Source organism: Eleginops maclovinus, chromosome 24 (genome assembly GCF_036324505.1).
Source record: "Eleginops maclovinus isolate JMC-PN-2008 ecotype Puerto Natales chromosome 24, JC_Emac_rtc_rv5, whole genome shotgun sequence".
NCBI classification, from domain to species: domain Eukaryota; kingdom Metazoa; phylum Chordata; class Actinopteri; order Perciformes; family Eleginopidae; genus Eleginops; species Eleginops maclovinus.
The window spans coordinates 5055042-5075919 of NC_086372.1; the positions used below are offsets into that span (position 1 = coordinate 5055042).

Here is a 20878-nt window from a genome sequence, read left to right on the forward strand (position 1 = left end):
CAGAGATCAGTGTGAGCCTCACCTCCCGCTCTGCCTTCAGCTTAAAGTAAGTCTCGTTGCACAGTGATGGGAAAAGTTAAAATAGTCTCATTAAACTGATAATTACCTGCGTGATGAAGTCACAGCGGGACGACACTGCAGAGCACGTGTGGTTGAACAAGATTGAGGAGCTCTTTGTAATTTCTGGACTTTGGGAGGTAAAGAGAACCTGCTCTAGTGATAAATACATTTAGTTTTCTCCACAGGCATTAATGATGATAGGAAATAAATGACACTGGTCTCATCCTGGAGAAATTGTGTGTTGTCTGGGGAGACAGCCTAGCCAAGCAGCTAATCTGCAGCTTAAGAGAAAAAAAAGAGAGGGGGCCACATTTGTCTTTTTCAGTCATTATCATAACGCCATCCTGAATGAGTCATAGCTCGGCTGTCATCCGAAATCTGCCACAAGATGTGACCATCAAAAGCAGCGGACGCCCTGTGACAGGCGCGCTGCGTTTGTTTCAGTCAGAGCAGGTTATGTGTAACACCAGGCATGCCCCATGTGGCTCGAACCCTACCGCCTAATTACAGACCTCAGCTGAGAGGGAACGCCTGATTGTCTTCCCTTCACCTTCCCTCGCCGGCCTGGTGGGCGACTTCACTTCCGACAGACAAGTTCTGAACGAGCACGGCCGCGCTGACCTTGCTGAGCTTTTCCCTTCCCATCATTCCCTTTGATAATTAACATTTCATGTGGGAGCTGCAGGAGAGATTATCTTCTGGACAGGGAGCACAATTAAGCGCTATTACTGTCATGTTGGCAGCGCTCTGCATCGCTCTGCGTAAAGAAACTCCACTCTCCTCCTGCTATATTACTGGGGTATGGGATGTACAAACGAAGCTAACTCTATTTGTGGAAAAACAACCGTCTGTTTCCCGACGGAACAGGAACGTTTTGGAGACTAAAGGAGATTTAATATGAGATTCAAGTCAGAATTTCTGAAATTCAGTCTTAAATCTAAGATGCAATTCCCATATTAAGTCACCATAAAAGCAATGGTTTTGGCTGCTACATTTACAATCAATGACTTTGTGGACACACCGCCTGTTGGTTTGGTCTTAAATGTCCAGAGGCTGTTCCAGAAAAGTGCATCAATAACCCAAAGTCCTATAACGGGGTATATTATGTATGATATTCCAAATGAACCCCACTCCATACATAACAAAAGCTTCTCGTTGGGCATAAAAGAGGAAATCAGACGTCTCTCTATGTCCAGCGTGAGTGATGTAATGAAATTAATAACTCATATGGCTCTCCTCATGCACATGTTGTGCTCAAAGCCGGAGCTTGTGGCGTTCTGCCGGGTCACCGTCTCTCCACAGAGCCGCAGGGCCATTCCACTCCGTGTCACTCACGCTGCTCTGCTGGCATCTGATGCCGCTGCTTTTTTAACGTTAAACTGTCTGCAATAACACGCTGTGGCATTTAGATAACACGCCGATGGTATTTCCAGGAAACATCATTTCAAATCTCCAGCTGAGATGATTTGTGCAGATTAAGTGTCCTTGCTCGTTTTTGGCTCTGCGAGCACATTCCTGTTGTCAGGTGAAAATAGCCTGTCCCCAAAACCATTTCATCTCCTTTTTAAATTACATGGGTAGTGGACTCTCTGAATACTGACATTTAAATATGTCACTTTTGATGCTTTTCCATTTTAAACCATCCACCATTTAGAAATCAAACCGTTTTGTTATCCATTAATCTTAGCTATACCACAAACATTGCTTTAAGGAGGAAATATTGCTTGGTACATTGTCAGTATGCAGACAATACAGTTCTTTAAAACCTAACCAAAGAAAAGCTGCTTTAAATGATGACTATCAACCACTTATTTAGCAGTGTACTTGTGTAGAATTTATAGGCAGTTCAGATTTCAGGTGGAATTTCTTCCAAACTGCTTTATTAATTCATCTGTTTGCTCTTTAGATGAGGAATAAATAGTACAAACTGTCTCATTTTTGGGCAATTTTAAGAACTGAAATGTTCTTAGGAATTCTCAATCTTAGGGAAACTATGGGAGCATTTAAATGGAGACAGTGAACCATTTCTCATACTCCAAGTATCATAATTACAACCGCACTTGTCAAGTGGAAATTGACACCATTTGTTCTTCTTCATATACAACTGCAATATGTTTGTACCATCCAAGTGGTTTTCAGTGTCAGTATAGACAGCTCTCCTCTGGGTCTAATTTCACTGTTGACTCTCAGATAGACACAGCAGGGGGGATATTTCCATTTCAAGCGATATTTATATATTTTTCTACATCCTAACATTTAAATCACTCTGAGTTTAAAATCATGAACATGTCAGTGAAATAAATGGCCGCCTCTCAATTTCTCGGAAAGGACTTTCTAATATAAGACGCTGTTTTATTAGGACTGCTGTTAGACGACTTTTGAAACTTGACAGTGAGCGTAGAAATAAGGTGTGGACATCCATGGTATTCCCAGTGGTGGCTGCAAAGTGAATTCAGGACCCAGTATCCATATGTCATATTTATCAAAAAAAGTCGATGCTTTGCAAAAGAATGTTTAACTACAGATGTATAAATTGTGTGAGCAGCTTGTGCTTTCAAAATATACACTGGTACCATCTGTTCTAGTATATCATATCATATAAACGCCAATTTTTGAAACGTCTGGTAGGTTTCTGATATGTTTTTTCAGACATTGTTCATGATGTATCTCTCGTCTGGGTTTAGTTGTGTATGCAGTCTATTTTCTGGGCTTCTGAAAATAAGCTTTGACTAATCTGCACACATCCTGGGGAGCGCCTGGTGGGCATGCTCCTTCGCTTGGCTCCTTTGAGGTGAGAAAGACTCAAAAAGGGTAACAGGAGAGAAATGACTGAGGGGGGGAGAGAGGGAGAGAGCAGCCTGTGGTCATCCTACAGGGTGCGAGAGGCTGCCAGAGGCCTAGTAATCCTCCGCCCAACCCCTGCCCTCCTTTCCTCTCTATCATCCCCTCCACCTCAGCATGACAAACCAGATCGGCTCTCTATCAAAGAGCCACAGGCAGCCTCTCTCTTCTTCCTCCTCTTCTTACTCATTTGTCATCCACACTGCCTGGGTCTCGGTCGGCTCACGGGGACAGGCTGTCTCTGTCAGGCTTGGCCGCTGAGCTCACAGGCCTGGCATGGAGGAGCCCCCACTTCCCCCGGTGGCAGCGTTCAGAAAAGCCACTTAATGGGTTTAGGCGCATTCGCTAATTTGTCAACAAATTTGCGATTCGGAGCCGCTGCCAGGCCGGGCGCTCTGGCACTTGACTGCAAGGGGACCTTTCGATTCCTGAGCCATGGGTGAAATGAAATTCAAAGGCTTGTGCATCGTCCACTATTTGCATGTTGGCACATAAGGCAGCAGATCTCCACGCTGAAAGGCTTACAAACAGGCGGAGTGCTAACCCATTATTCTATTGTCCTAATGTAGACGGATTACCAACGCAGGAGCCGAAGACAATATATAACAATTACGTCTTGGCATATTTAGCATTGAAGATGATCGTGTTTTAATTCTGTCTGTGGCCCATTTGTTACGTTTAATTTGTAGAAGGCTCAGTAATTACCTTAAACAGCTGATCAGGAACCATTTCTCAAATTAAGGTCCATTTGTTGGGGGCTATTTTCAGCGGCGGATGGATCCACTTTAGAGTTTATGTCTAGTAGCTGGCTGTGAGTGAAAATAAAGCGTGTGTTCTATAGTAACGTGTCACCCAGTGCTCCAATGTGGCTTTCTGATAACTTTATAATATATTTCAACTGCAATGGGGTTTTGTGACATGTAGAGCTGTGATACTTGTTACCATTGCACATGATGTCCCGCTTCTCAAACAGGCGTTACCTTTTTTCTGTTGTAAGGAGCTGGCCACACACACACACTTCTTTCTGGTCACAGTGAAATAGCTGTTTAAAGGAGATAAGTGCAACTCAAATGCAACAAGAGAGCTATTATACACACACAGTACAACCTGCTATTTTCCTTAAATGAATAGGCCAGTCTTATTCAGCTTCTCTAATTCATCAATTTAACTCCATTTTAACTGTGAAGGACGCGTTTTACAGAGATGCTAGGCCTGGAGATTCACATTTTGAACCTCGTGAACTGAATAAATAAATGAATACATAAATAAAACAAGTGAAAAGAAAGAACAGGAAGGCATTACTAGAGTTTTGGTATTGCCTCTATCAACGGAGACCATCTTCTAAAACGTTGGCTGGTTTTCCACCATGATTTAATCAGTGTTTACCCTGTCTTATGTTAGGGGGGCTGCAACTTCAACTGTTATCTTTTTCTATAAAAAGCAGAATCCTAAGTAAGAAAAGCACATCTCCATCTGTCGTGTTATCATCTGGTATACCAAGTTTGTAAAGTGCGTGATGGAAAGTGAAGATAACAACTGTTTAATCTCCTTTTGGAGTGAGCTCTCACTTTGGATTAATGTGAAATACCTTTCAGTTCTGAAGTTTATATCAATTTTCCCTTCTTCTGTTTCCTTCAATCCAGGTTTTCTAAGCACAGGAGACCAGGCGGCCAAAGGCAACTACGGCCTGCTGGATCAGATCCAGGCTCTCAGGTGGATCAAAGAAAACATCCAGGCCTTCAAAGGAGATCCGAAGAGAGTGACCATTTTTGGCTCTGGGGCCGGGGCATCGTGCGTCAGCCTGCTCACTCTCTCGCATTACTCAGAAGGTGCGTTTACGAGCTCACAGGCACGCAAAATATACAGAGATATGCTAACACGCAAAGGGCAGCTTCATCATTTTGTCACTGACGCTGTGTCTGTGCATCATGCTTTGATACACGAGCGTCACATTGGTTTTGTTTACTTGAAGGGACACTCACACTGTGTTACCTTACTTAAAGAAAACAGAAGAGTGCCTAACCCCAACCCTTGATACACTATAGTAAACATGGGCCAACATGTGTCTTTACAACCCTGTTTGAAAGGGTTAGGGTTAATTTAAAGGTGCCATAGAATGGAGAACTGTATTTACCTTGGCGTAGTTGAATAAGGAGTTCGGTACATTGAACTGACACACCGTGAACCTCAAACACCATTGTAAATCATGAATATGCATATCACAGCGGTAAATCGGGCGAATTACAACAATCCCCGTGTGTGACGTAACACACGGTATTCCAAGCCCCAACATTTGCATACACCAGCTGCTGGAAACACTAACGCTAACACTTACCACTCCGTAAGGTTGCTCTCCAATCTCCACGGTTCATCTCTCACAGTTTCACGAACTTCACTTACTTCTGTGTGCTCTGACGCAGCCATGGATTGCTCCTCGTTAACCAGCCAATCAGAGCAGAGCCCCCAAATAAGGCCATTCAGCTTGTTTCATTCTAGGACCAATTCATAGGGTTATAAATGGGCCTGTAAAACCGCATGTGGACATTTGTAGACATCAGAGAACACTTTAAAATACCAGATAGATGCTTTCTATGGCACCTGTAAACTCCAGTGACACTTAGTAAATGCTTCTGAAGTCCTGAACGTGATTGTGTTTGGATTGTTGATGTGTGTAGAGAAGATATCTACCACCCAGGACAAAGACTTACTGGAACTGGAATCTGCTTTCTCTTTTGGTTTAAGAATGGAGTTATGAATATGGCATGGAAAACCACGATCTAGAGACTCTCAGAAACCCTTGCCGCTCTTGTTTGGTCTGTTTCAAACACTTAACTCTTGACCACGCTATATATATACCATCTATAGGGAGACCCTACCCCAAGCTCTCATGTTTTGGCAAATTGCCTTGACATTTCATGCATGTTCACCCAACCCAACCCTTTCAGGCAAAAGCTTTGCAACACATGATATAATCTAATAAATGAATTGCTATTCAATGTCCCTCCCCTTAATATGAACTTTTGACCTTTCCTCAAGCTCCATCCATCCATTTTAGAGGCCACTAACTTGGGAGGCTCAAACAAAAGCAATCCCATTATATGATAGTAAAAAATCATCTGATTTCTCTTCCCAGTTTGTCATGCATTTCTTTATTACATCACCACAAATGTATTGGTTTAATGTCCCCCAAAAACACACGGAAATACTGTCTTTTTAAACCTCTTGTGATTAATCAATTAGCAAGATTACATTTCGATTGTCAGCACTAGTAAATGTTCATGTTCAAATTGTAAATATTCTTTCTTGTTCATCCTTCAAAACCACTGGGAGTTACTGATCTTTAAAGCACTTGTGTGTTTTGCCTGGGTGAATCCTCTGTGTTGACGTGTGTTCTGAGCAAATGTATTGTGATGGTGCACAATGGAGTCTTTGGGGATTGAGCCCCCATCAATCTTCATACATTTTTAAAAAAGGGAGAGATGACACGAGTAGTAGGAATATCCCCGATGGAGACTGGTGGTGCGGGGATGAAGGGGACTGCCTGAAGGTGTGGAGAGATTAGATGTAGAGCTTCTGATGGTATGAGGAACCAGGGGGGGAGGAGTGGAGGTGAATGGAATGGAGGCGTGTAGCATTGATTTCACATGGAAACAATTGTATTAACTGAAGAACGCCCACAGTTATCTGATTTAATTGGAAGCCAGACACGGAGAGACTGAACGAAAAGCACAAATAGCTCCTTAAGCTGCATTAAACACTGTACAAACACAAGCAGAACACACTTTCCGGCAATGCGAGTCAACTGAATAGTAGCATCAGTTCTTGAAATATCCCGTTTTCATCAGATTATTCACAAAATCATATTTGATCCACACATGCAGAGACAACCAGTATGTGTCCGTGCATGTATGTATTTTCCCTTAGTCTGAAAGCATTAGAGGAGAAATTGGAATGGATACTGGATTATCATGCTGTATTTACATCTTTATTTATATGCATTATTAAATCTCATGAATTTACACTTTTGTGCAAATGATATGACAAGTGAGGAAAAAAATCTGAGGTTTTGGAGGATGGGATGAAGTGCTGAGGCAGCTTCCCACACACTCCAGATATACAGTTGTACTCCGTCCTCGTGTTCTGATGGTCGAACATGCTCCGTTCTGCATTTGCATTTGTAAGTAGGAGCTCTGCTGATGTTCCATCATCAGCAAACACACGAAGATCATAGCAACAGCCACTCATTCTGCATGGTTTTGAAGTTCAGACTTTAACTGATACTTCACATTAGAGCGACCGTGGCAGCAGTAAAAGCTCACACACTGCTAACCAGGCCTTGTTGGAAATCTCTGCTGTGTGCAAAACATACCTCTCAAGTCGGCCTGGTTGAGTCACCACCACTGTGTGTTTGCATGAGTATTAATAGCACTCTCTGAAACAAAAAATACATAGAACTCCAGTGTTCCTAGTGTATGGTGGCCTACTTGCTGATTGGCATACCGTGAAGCTGTGCCTCCTATAGAACCAGGATGGGAAAACTGCCTGAGGTCTTAAAACAGAACATATTTTATATTCCTGTTTGTTTACGAGGGACACAAAGATGTAAGCTATACTTTTATTTGTCTTGCAATGTGTTTCTGCTTGAGCTTGGGAAGGCTTTGTTTGTTTCTGTCAGTGCTATTAACTAACAGGGTCAAATGTAATAAAGGATGCACTGATTGACTATATTATTTACTCAATCTTGTGGAAATTAAGAAGTAATCATGTTATTTTGCATGAAGCAGTCGTGTTGCCAGGCGGGCGATCACACTAACAAACAGCGAGGCGGGAGATGAGACATGCAAGAGCCTCAGACACCCAGCAGGGAAAAGGGCACTGCTGACACCAGGCTGCATCACTAATTAAAAAGTCAGCTATGGCACATTGAATTTCTCAAAAACGTACCGGCAAACTTTATCTTGTCCCTTTTAGATTATGGTTTGGCCCATAGTCTTGAAAACCACTGCTAAGAAAACAATATCTGCACATTACAAGCTCCTGTTTGACTTTAACGTCCAAATATACACATGCTTTTGTCCGTGTGTGAGTGTGTTACTAATACCAGCTCCGCTCTCAGATCTGTTCCAGAAAGCGATCATCCAGAGTGGCACAGCGCTGTCCAGCTGGGCGGTCAACTACCAGCCGGCTAAGTACACCCGGGCCCTGGCCGAGAAGGTGGGCTGCAACATGCTGGACACCATCGACCTGGTGGAGTGCCTGCAGAACAAGAACTACAAGGAGCTGATCGAGCAGTACATCACGCCCGCCAAGTACCACATCGCCTTCGGGCCGGTGATCGATGGCGACGTCATCCCGGATGATCCCCAGATCCTGATGGAGCAAGGGGAGTTCCTGAACTACGACATCATGCTGGGGGTCAATCAAGGGGAGGGGTTTAAGTTTGTAGACGGCATCGTGGACAGCGAGGACGGGGTGTCTGCCAATGATTTTGACTTTGCTGTGTCGGACTTTGTCGACCATCTGTACGGCTATCCGGAGGGGAAGGACACTCTGCGCGAGACCATCAAGTTCATGTACACGGACTGGGCGGACAAGGAGAACCCGGAGACCCGGCGCAAGACCCTGGTGGCCCTGTTCACCGACCACCAGTGGGTGGCACCGGCGGTGGCCACGGCCGACCTCCACGCCCAGTACGGCTCCCCCACCTACTTCTACGCTTTCTACCACCACTGCCAGAGCGACATGAAGCCCAGCTGGGCCGACTCGGCGCACGGTGACGAGGTACCGTACGTGTTTGGAATCCCCATGATCGGACCCACGGATCTCTTCAACTGCAACTTCTCGAAGAACGACGTGATGCTGAGCGCCGTCGTCATGACCTACTGGACTAACTTTGCTAAAACAGGGTGAGTGCTCCCTCTCTTTTGTCACACACCATCGTTTGTTGGTCATCTATTCCTACAATATTTTAAAAGCATTAGCTTTTGTATTTCCTTTTGAGTCCGAAATGGAGTTAGAGTACATTCAGAATATTGCTTTACATTTGGCTTTGTATTTGCCTCTACAGAGGACAACCTTTTGATATTCAAAAGAGACTTGGATCGGGATTTCAAAATAAGCTTTTGTCATTATTTGTATATTGATAATTAACTCGCAGTCAAAGGGATCAAGTGGAGGTTAATAACACAAGTCGAATCCCCCCCTGGCGCTGCTGGATTTGAGAGGATTTGCTCGCTGTTTAAATGTGGATCACGTTTTTGTTTCACACACCTTGAGCCTAGGTATCCGGGTGTTTGCAGCCCAGTCATACTGAAAATTCACTTTAAGTTGAATAAATAAAGTGTTGATCAGCTTTATAGGCTGCAGCGTTCCCTCCTTTGCTCTCTGCTTGGCTCCCATCCCGTTGATGCTCATCAGCGAGGGAAATCTTTTTTTGAGTGCTCTGCCAATAAAGCAGTATTTGAAAGTGGCCAATTTTCAAGTAATCTGCCAAACTCTTTGAGAAGTGTCCCGTCGTGCATCATGGCCGCTTGATGCCACTTTAACTTGTCAGTGCAACAGCATGTGTCTGTTTGGATGTACACAAAATGCAAATTGAATATGAGCGTGAGTTTGTATCGGTTGGTTGTAGAAGTGCTATTTTTCAGTCTTTCAATCATGTGGCGTTTCAAGCATTTATTGATGAGGTCATTGGCAGCAAATGGTTAAATGTGTGTCACATATTTGAAGTCAAATCATGGGAAGAAAGTAGTTATTTTGCATGTTTTACCAAAAACAATAGCGGTATTTGTTGTCCCTTTCCGTCTGATATTGTTAGCTCGACGTCCCAAAAAAAAGACCGATTTTTAGGGAAGAAGAACTCTTTAGAACTCCATACTTATTTTCCACATTTAGTTAGTAGTTAGTAACGTCATAACCTAAAGTTTAATATAAAACTAACCAGATTTCTCTGACTGCGTCTTTGGCAGAGCTCACACTGACCCTGCTGTGTTATTGATGTTTACCAGACGTCAGCCAACATTTCCCTTTTGGCCAACTTTGAAATAAAAACAGCTCATGAATCTTTTTAGAAGTGTTCTAGTCGATGGCAATTGATCAACGGTTGAAACGCATTGATCCTGCCTTGGGTTGCATTGGTGGGATATTTGAGTTAGAATTGAACAAATCCTGCACATGTACAGTACAGATAAACAATACAGTCCTGCACACATTATGTGCTACACTGCTTCTGCTGCTCAAAACAGAGCTTGTGTATGTCTTGTGGATTTAAAACTTGACTTCTCTGGCTCTTCATACAACAATTGGTCCCACAGATAACCATGGCTCGCGAACAGCGGGATTAACAACAATAAAAGCGTGGCTACGATTATGTGATGTCACTACTCACACACTGGAGAGTATTTGCTAAACTAAAACACGGGGATTTCAAAGTATGTGAATAATGAACAGACAGAAGGATGACACACACATCTTGGAATTGAACTTCTACATTTCTGATTTTATTACAGACAAAAATGTGACTCCTTAAATGGAACTATTATTGATAAAGCTAATCATGCAAGCGCTACCCTAACATGTATGTTTATGCGACACGCCATACAAGCTGATTTTCTCGCTCATGTCAGACACTACGCCGTATCACTGAATCCATTACAGCGCCTACAACGTACCTGACAGCATCTGCTCTGGCACTCGGCTGACACGTATTGCCACTGTGAATGTTGTGTTTTCATACACCTGTCAGACTGAAACGAGTACATATTTAGTAACCCAACCTATGGCAACAGTCACTATCATTAACCACAGATTGGATGCTTCATGGAAACATATGTGAGCAAAATATGTAATTTGCAGTTCAATGAGCACGGAAGGCCCTGGGCGTTTTTCAAAGCAAATTCAGCGGTGGAGTAGTGGCATATTGTTCCAGCATATGTGAGCGCTGAGATGACACATGCTAGCAGTGCCTTATGTATAGTTCCATATGCAGCCACCAGTTGGAGGGCAGACCTTGCCTTATGGCTCAGTCGAGGCTTTTTAATGAGAGAAACACATTAGGCTAAGGCCCAGGTTGAGCTAAAAAGATCCCCCAATGTTGTTACCTTGGCAACAACGGTTCTTCCTGGGGTCCATGCTCCCGAAATAGACACAACAGAATGTGAGTGACAATGACGCCACTTTTTGTCTTTGTTTATTGTGCAATTTATCCATCTGCAGTGGTGGGTTTTAACTTTTACCCACGTACTGTACAGGTTTTACGAGTAGATTCAGATGAGTAAAAGAGTCCTTCAGCTTGGTAGATTACATAATTGATAACAGGCAGGATTGGGAGGCAAGTGAGCAAGTGAGGCTGATTTTAAAAAAAATAAAGGAAGTTCAAGAAGCTCACTTACTTTCGTCCGGAGGGTCTTGAAGGGAGAAATAACACGAGCATCTTGTTGTGAAACACACTGTTGCTCAGTGCATTAGCTGTTAACTGACATTAATTAGGCAGATCATTGGCTCCGACTTTGTTACTCCCCACAGGGAAAGAGCAAGCTCAGCACAGCAGGGAGTGGGGAGAGTAATGAAGATGAGGTAGCATAGACTCCGGGGTGGATGTTGGCAGGATGTTGGATGTATGTTGGCTAGAAGTGGGCTTCACGTTGGCTGGATGTTGGCCAGCTGATGGCTGGACGTTGGCCTGTGATTGGGTCTAAGGCTCATTGAAGCTAGCTGATATAATGACATATCGGCATAAATGGTGGAAGAGGCTGAGCAAAGTCATCCACTCGTGGTTACCACACATTCAAATCATGATTACCCTAAACTAACATTATATTTATAATATGAAATGACATTTACCTATAGGGCAAATAAGCTGTGGTGCATGAACTGTAATTGGCTGATTCCTCAGATATCTTTGGTTTGATTTGAACTTTGCCCGATATATGTTTCAGCCTCACACAAAATCCTTTTCAAACATAAGGCTTAAAGAGATGTTTGAGCTGAGCAGCTCCACATTATTAAAAAGTACAGGATGAACAGCTGGACGAACATTGTGTGAAAACTGAGAGTAATAATGTGAGCTTTGTAGTACTCACTGTACTTTGGATCATACAAATATTACATACAAGCGGTCCCAGGCATATTCAGAATACACCCATGCATGGACACACACGTATCTCCATTCCAAGTCAAACACACCAACACTGTTTGTCACTCTTACCAAGGCAGGAGTCCATCAGCGTTCTTTGGTGGCCCCCAAAACGCAATGCATGACTCATGATGAGTTCCTCCTCTTGAGTTTTTTTTAGATATAAACCTCACACACACACACACACACACACACACACACACAAAGATACACAAACACTCCAGTGTGTCGGCTCTAAGGTTGTTGTCTAGCCTTCACTCCCCCTCACATCTCCAAATTTAATGAAACCGCTCCCACAAAGTCACCAGAGAGGCGGCTCTATTCCAAACGACAGAAAATAACACCCAGGGTGAGATTGAATATTAAGAAAATGTGACAACACACCTTAAAATGTGTCATTGGTGAATAAAGGACATAGAAACATGTTTGTGCATTCACCTCAAAACGCATTAGCTTTGAAAAGTGGCGATTTGACTTTTCGATTAATGACTGTAATAATAATTTGGAAGGAAAAACCCATTTACAGAGTCAGCGAAGTTAAGTTGTGATGATGGTGAATGATGTATCTAGTAGTGAGGTACCACATACGTTTTCCACCCCAATATTTCTGATTATGTGAAGATTTCTTTGCTTACATCTCATTGACTATCATCTCTTCTCCTCTTTCAGGGATCCAAACCAACCAGTTCCACAGGATACAAAGTTCATCCACACAAAACCCAACCGTTTTGAAGAGGTAGCCTGGACCAAGTACAACCCCAAAGACCAGCTCTACCTTCACATTGGTCTCAAACCCCGAGTCCGAGACCACTACCGTGCTACCAAGGTCGCTTTCTGGTTGGAACTAGTCCCGCATCTCCACAACATTAATGAATTCTTTCAATACGTATCCACCACCACCAAAATACCTCCGCAGGACACCACCCCTTACCCGTACACCAAACGATTCCCTGGCAAAAACAACTGGCCGTCCACCACCCGCCATCCGGGGGTCCCATCCGCCAACACCAAACAGACAACAGACCAGCGCAAGAGTGGCGACCTGACGGACGAGTCGGCGGTGGTGATCGAGACCAAGAGGGACTACTCCACCGAGCTCAGCGTTACCATCGCGGTCGGAGCCTCCCTGCTCTTTCTCAACATCCTCGCCTTCGCTGCGCTCTACTACAAGAAAGACAAGCGGCGACACGACTCTAACCGGCGCGTCCCCACCCCGCAGCGCAACTCCGCCCCAACCAACACGCCCTCCACCACCAATGACGTGGCCCACCTGCAGAGCGAGGAGCTCATGACCCTGCAGATGAAGCAGCAGCAGCTGGAGCACGAGCACCACCACGAGTGCGAGTCAATGCAGACCCACGACACGCTGCGCCTCACCTGCCCGCCCGACTACACCCTCACCCTGCGCCGCTCGCCTGACGACATACCCCTGATGACGCCCAGCACCATCACCATGATCCCAAACTCGCTGGCTGGCATGCAGCCTCTGCACAACTTCAATACTTTTGGTGGCAGCCAGAACAGTACCAACCTACCCCATGGCCACTCCACCACACGGGTATAGCTCCACCAGGACGGAGGGCGCTGGAGTCCCTATGGATCCGCCACTAACCTCGCCAGGCTAATATGAGTGGCTGCCAGTGTGAAGCACAGACTTAGCAGATGTTGTTTTGCTACCATGCCTTCTTGAAAAGCATATACAGTATTAATTGATCATGAACTCATAAAGTGAATGTTACTACCGTAAAAACTACTTGGAGCTAAGCTTCGTGGAAGGTTTTCGAGGAGTTTTACCAAAAGAAAAAGGCAACCAGGGGATGACTATTAATATTCTTACAGGTAAAAGTGAACGGTTTCAGAATGAGAGGGGCTTTTGTGCCATAAATACACAACAGGAAGACAGTTGCCGCCGTTGAAAAGCATCAATTGAGACATAATCTTTTCATGATCCTTCATGACACCTGACTTGGGCACAGAATTCTACACCCCAGCCTGAAATGTATTTATGAAAACTTTGTAAAAAAAGAAAAGAAAAGAAAGACAGAAAAAGGTATATAGTTGTGCGTTGAAATTTAAAAATCTAAAAAAAATCTATTAAAAGAGCTTCTTATTTATTTTGGCTGAGATCTTTTGGGTTTTTCCAAGCTTGTGCTTTCTGTTGAGCTGTGTGTAAATATATTGGAACATTCATCATTTCTTTTTTACGATTACAACCCATTGTGTGTGGTTTTTTTCACAGAACGACCAAAATGCGAACACAATCCCATCCTCGGAGAGTTGCACCGTGTGCGTCTGCCGGTCATCACATGCAAATACTCTTTCGTGCTTTCGCTTTGTTTCCATTGTTTAGACATTGCATGTCCAGGAAGAGCTTTACTCTCCATTCTCAGACACGTTCCCTGTCTGAGAATTGTGGACTGACTTAATCCCATCACCTGCTGTCATCCTGTTATGTTTCCAATCGTTTTCGTTGTGGGCTTTTTCTGTCGTGCAATCTCAGCACTGCCTGAGCTTACGATGTGACCAGCAATGTATTATTTAGAACTAAAAAAGGCAGTGATTTTTTTGTAACAATATTAGTTGGATATGTTTGTAAAGAAATATATGTTAGATATTTCAAATTGTCATATGCTAGCAATATGTAAAGTATTGTGCCAGGCTTGTGATTTTTTTTGGGTTACAAAAGCAAGTGAATGAGTGTAAATATTAAAGATACTATTATCATGAAATTACAAACAAAAGTAACCATTAAATCTCTTTCCGTTTTTGCATCCTACTACAAAAAAATGGTACATCCAGAAGATTTTAAGCTACATTTGTAAATTCTATAAAAGATATATTCTTGCCATTTGGTCTCTGAACCAGTCAAGATAACAAAGGTTTTAATGTAGAGTTTTAAAATTCTTAGTTCGTCTAATTTCTGTTTGCGGTTTTGCCTTAAGTGATAATAGAGATATTTCTGGCTGGACACCTGTATAAACTTTTTCTGCAACGTTTTTAATAAAAATATCACAGTATTTTCTAAAAAAAGAGAAAAACCCATGGATTTGATTGGATTTGATTGGATGGTTGTGTGCGTTGTGTTTGTGTCTCATTATAAACAGATTGGCAATCATAGAAAGTGAAAAACATGAAGCTTGTGTGGAAGGTTTTCAGTTGCAATGTGTGCTTTCCGATGATCCAGTGGTAATCCTCCTTTTCAAAGCAGGTAGACTGACTCCCTTTGCAGCTGTGTGGTTCTTATTGAGTTCGACTCGATCAATACCGGCAATCTAACGCTTGAAACTTTTGAAACATTGAATTGCATCTGCAAACAGTTTGGACTCCGCCAGCTAAGCTAAATTTCCTGACTATTTGGGCCTTTGTGATTTGCTGTTGTGCTCTGTAAGGGAAAACACGACGTCTGAACTGAATAGCAAAAAGTTCTCCCGAGTCTCCCCTGATACCCCGAGCATCTTGGATTCAGTTAAACTGTCTTGATCTCCCCCTCCCCTCCCCACTTCTCACTATTCAATCTATTGATCCCCATTGCAACAAGCCAAGCAAATTAGCTTTTGACTTAAAACTGAAGTGACAGGGGGAAAATTGAAATCTTTAATAGTAATCTGCAGTTACTGAGGCACGGTGGATGTCTCCATACAATCCACTGTGACATGGAAAACTTTCTCTCATGAGCGAAATTGTTTGATCCATAATATATGATCCAGCAAACAAGCCTTATCCATAGTGGGATGAATATTTACTTTCAGACTTGTGGTGCAAACAAAGCAGCGTGATTGAGCAGGCTCCCTTTTAATTGGCATGTTGTTTATGCGTGCATGTGGGTGTGTTTTGTGGCAATGGAAAGAGTTGTGAGATTTCTATGAACGCCACACAAAACCAGCCGCAGTCAGAACCTGCAAACAGGAATTAAAATGCAGGTAACTGCCTCAGCGGCGAAGCCAGTTGATTACACTCCCCTCCCTGGGTAGCTGGAGCCTCGATAGATGCATATGAAAACTTCAGAGTCAATATATATGCAGTTAAGTGGTGAAAAGCCTTTGTAGCAGTAATGGCCTCCAGAAATCATATTGTCCTCACGTTCAGCCGCCTACTGCAGCACAAGGTTCCCGACCTGGGGAATTCTCCTCATCACTTGTCCATATAAATGAGTCACTCGGAGGGTATGGCGGCAAAGGATTATGGGAATCTTGCCAGCCAGTCTTTTAAATTACCTGGTGTTGGGACACTCTCACCAACAGGGGACCATCAAGCCAACACGAGGATATTTATTCTGCCTTAAAGCTTCATGACAGCAGGTTATTTGTCATTTATCTAAGGCTGCATTAACACAGCAGGTGGTCCCAGAGTCAAATTGAGCTGTGGGCCCCTATTGATCCACCAATGCTAACACTCTCATTGCATTTTGCCTATATCGTGCATGCTTTCAAGCACAGCACACAGGCACAGCAGAATAACAGTAGCAGCCGAATTATATTTGGCCCAAAATACAACCTCACAACCTGAGGTTTACAGTCAAAACTAGGTCGCCTACAGTATAGACACGAGGGATTTCAGATTGTCCCCAGAATTAGAGGAGAAAACATTGTCTGTTTTTCTCATTTGACCCAGCAATCGGTCATTTGTCAGGGCTTTTCAGGAACGGCTGCAAAGCATCATAATTCCTACTCCAGCTTAAGGGCTTTGTCACTAAAACATAACTGTATCTTGTTACTGGGCATTTGCTGAAACGACTGATGCTTTCATTTTTCTTGGGTTGTCAGTTTCGTTTTAGCCTTCTGTTTTTTTTTTTTACAACAAATCACTTTATATTACATTCAACCATTATCCATCAATGTGTGCAACCAATGCTTCTGCAGTTATGGTCTTAAAGGGAAGACTGAAAGGTCATTCAGAACTGATATGAGCACTTTCCTCTCAGGGTAGAACTGCATTTATACTAAGTAGCTTTTTTGGCAGCGTGCTGACCATACATGACACTTCCTGGAGTGCAAAACAACTTTACCACTTCGCAAAATCCAGTTTAACGTTACATTTCCCTCTAATACAAATGATGTGGACATACTTTTTAGGAGGCAGTGTTGTAGAACGTAATTTTTAATAGGGGATTCATGATTCGTAGTAGTGGAGAAAGGTACATGATAGCTAATGGTCCGTTCCATCAATTCCTTTGTGCTGACTGGAAAAATGTGCGGTTTGCTCCACCGGTGATCCTGGATGGACTGCCGCTGTAGGCTGGGGAAGCAGCTGGCCTCATTTCACAACATCACACTGATCCCATTCAATTAAAATGTTTAAAATTGAAAAGGGGTGAGGGGAGATTTCCGAGAGTCTGCTTTGGGTTTGATGGTGGATACACTGTATTTACACTGCTGGCTGTGGGAGTGCTGAGCAGATGTACAGCCATCTTGTGAGCTAAGTTGTTGTGAAGTGAATCCCATCCAACCTCACAAGTGGGGATACGTTCAGAATGTTTTATTGTCAAGCGTTCTCAGTTTAAGTGTGTTTCTGAGGTACCGGCTGAGTAATACTGGCCAAAGAGTAAGAAGAATGAAAGCTGTGCCAACTACCGCACAAGGTTTTCAGCAGTGGAGGCCTCTGAAGAGCAATGTTAAAAAACAAGTGGGCCTGGGGCCAACGCTCGGGCTAAATATTTTAAATGTTTACCTGCTTGTCAACCATCTAAAAGAGATTTAATTAACCCTTCAGAGGCTCCATATTTCATTACCTTCTCTAGTCTATGGAGTTGTATTATTGGATTGAGTTATTTACACACCCTCTGTGATACTAAACAGAAATACCAAAACAGTACTAAGAAATGAGTCCATCTCACATGAATGGTAAATACTCACTATCCTGATGAAAGTTTCACAAACACTGCCAGATAAAACTGCAGAGTACTTTAACATATCAATCATTGAGCACTCTGAAAAGGAACCCGTGTTTATTTATGATCTATGATGTGATGTGCATCGCGGATCAAGTCTTTGGGATGAAATGTGTGTGAAACAGATTAGCTGGCTTTAAACGGCATGAGGGAAAGTTGTGGGAAAATGAACATGTTTCACTTTGAACAGTTTAATTTCGTTGCCCTGCAGCTTCCTCGCCAATAAAGCATGATTTGCATATTCACAATTACCAAACAGAAAGCCAAGGAAAAAGCTAACTCGATTAATCTATAGCAAATGAGGTTTCCTTTTGTGTAGGGAAAGTGCTTTGTGAATAAAATGTCATTTGATTTAGATCACATATTTCAAATGACTAATTACATGTGTTTACTAGACTAAAAACCCATACGTCTCATCAGCAGATCAATGAAAAGTAAAGTGAAGCAAACGCATTGATTGGATATTAACAGCACTGTAACGTCCCATTGTGCAGCTCCTTGTTAGGTTAAATTCTACCGCCTTAATATGGCTGTTCATCATATGCCAGATGGGATCCAGTAAGGAATATTCCTCTTGTATACAGCTCCAGCTCTACAGTATATTCTGCAGCCTGGTAAGCAAGAGGCAGTGTGTCCCCCTCTGATGGAAACCACAGCCTGTGGAGGACGTGGAGGTCAGTGCGAGATGATATTTTGCCCTGCCGCTGCGTCTCCAAATGAAACAGCACAGATGATTTATGGCGGCCGGCTGGTAGGCAGCAGCCCAGGGAGCAGTGCTTCCACCGACCCCGGCAGACACATACAAAATTGGGTTACTGGCGAAACGTAAAGGGTCTGTCTCAGACTAACAAATGTAATCATGGCCTTCCCTCCTCTGCAGGTTGTTTTAATACCGCAGGATGACAGAGGTCTCTCGTCCCTCCATGCCTCTTTACGGCAGACACAGATGTAGTCCTGTCAAAGTGTCTGCCGCACAAACACAGCAAGGTACGAGTTGTTATGGCCAGCTTGGAACATAAATCACAAGTTTTGAGACACAACCGAAGAGTTCTGTAGGCGAAGTTGAGCCTCGATTCTGTGATGAATAGTCCTAAATGCTGTGAAAAGAGAACTTTTGCAAAGACGGTAATAACATATCTCTGGGAAAGTGATTTAAATGCCACCCTACATGGTTTTAAGCTTCATCAACGACACTACAGTACACTGAGCTTTCATATTTCCTCAGTGCTTTTAAGGAGTCTTATCTTATAGAAACCACGCTGGTCGTATTCTTTTCCTATTTGCTGTGAAATTCACTAAGTTGTTGATCCTATAAGTCCACTTGGTTATGCCGATGTTAAGCTGGCTCTGGTTATAGTCAATCAAATACCATGATAATCCCATTTCAAAGTCTAGCAGTGACTTTAATGCCACAGAAACAAGCAGGGAATAACTGAAAAATGTACAAATGTTGACTCAGGGTGAGCTGCAGGGGGGAAATCAATGTATGGCATGACAACTAGCAAGTTATAGAACCAGGTATGGGTACCAAACGTTCTACTGACAAGCTAAATGTTCCTTGTTAGTTGAACCAGTGATATATAGATATATTTATTGTACTTAAATGTATGTTGGAGACATTTCTTTATACAGCTCTGAAACATCCATCAGCCCACAATGCCCTGATAGGAGCTAATCGAGCACACCTGATGTCACTCTCACTGATTGAGCCGATGGTCTGTGTTGACACCATAGAGCTCAAACTGTCTCAGGAAGAGTGGTCGGACTGGGTTGTGGTTTAAGGTAAGGCTTTAACCTCTACATTAACACAAGATAAATAAACACAATGGAATAACTGATTCATAAAAGAGATACAGAATAGTTTAAAATTGTAAATACAGGATTTTTAAGCAGGTAGTAGGACGCGGGGCCAGGACTGCAGTCACACTTGGAGAGGTGTTGACTCGTTAGCCTGAATTGGTGGCACCTGCGAGAGGACTCTGGGCGCCGCTACAGAAGACGGCAAAAGTAAGATAATATATACTTTAATGAAACCCAAACTGGGAAATGTTTTCGTGAAAGCAGCATGATTAACAAGGCATTGCACATAGTAAGAAATTCAAAAGAGTAGAAAAGGCAAGACAGAAGACATTCATTTCGCACAACCTAGAGGAGTAGCACCAGGTACTGTTGCTTGTAAATTAGCTGAGTGAGGCAAAGCTTCCAATGGCATTAGCTCTGCAAAAACCTTGATATGAACACTAAGACAGTCAAGCAAAGGTCTCCTGTCAAGACGGTGTGTTTCCAATGTTCAGGCTATTTTGGAAAAAGCGGTGGAGAATTTTTTTTTATAGTCTGCATTTATAAATGATGTGTCATTAAATCCCTTCATACCCCTGCACACAGACACATGGCAGAGTGGTTAACGCCTCGGGTCGTGCGCTAATTGTTACACTGTCATATGTGTCCTCATCAACACCTCGCCTAGCGACACATCCAACTCGCGCAAAGGGAACGTTACGACACACATTTTACATGTCATCCATAACACTTCCCCAGAGTCAGGAGCAGGGTTTGTTTGTTGGATTGTGCACCCAGTAAGATCAAGGGTTGGTGTTCTCCTGCACTCTGCTACCTCGTCCCTTTTTTGATGCAAAGGAACAGCGTTTGTTTTTTTCAGTTTGTAAATAGAGGTTGTCGGGTCAGTTTTTACTTCCTGTCTGTGTGTTTTCTGGCCTTTTTTGATTGTCTATCCTGGCCTTATTAGTTCCACCCGTTCCCCATCAGCCCTGCCACCTGAGCTTCATCCCCTCATCAGATCGGCTTCTATTTAAGTCCTGGTTCTCTGATTAGTCATGGTTTGAGTCTTGTGTTGGGAAGTTAGGCACAGGACTTGAAAGACATGAAAGTAACTGCACTGGGGACCTGTTTCTCAGAACTTCCACATTAACCATGCATGGTTGGAGTTTTGTGAGCTG

The 20878-nt window shown here is 43.2% G+C and overlaps 1 protein-coding gene across 2 annotated transcripts in view; it reads left to right on the plus strand.

The window, feature by feature from the left end:
* The window catches only part of nlgn4xa (neuroligin 4 X-linked a), a 57463-nt gene extending 42443 nt beyond the window's left edge, over positions 1 to 15020 (plus strand). For both annotated transcript variants that reach the window (XM_063877404.1, XM_063877403.1), the window contains 3 exons: positions 4545 to 4730; positions 8018 to 8807; positions 12704 to 15020. In XM_063877404.1, coding sequence (XP_063733474.1) covers positions 4545 to 4730; positions 8018 to 8807; positions 12704 to 13598 — 1871 coding nt within the window. In that variant the 3' untranslated portion in view covers positions 13599 to 15020. The remainder of the gene's footprint in view (positions 1 to 4544; positions 4731 to 8017; positions 8808 to 12703) is intronic.
* The last annotated feature ends 5858 nt before the right edge of the window (positions 15021 to 20878 follow it).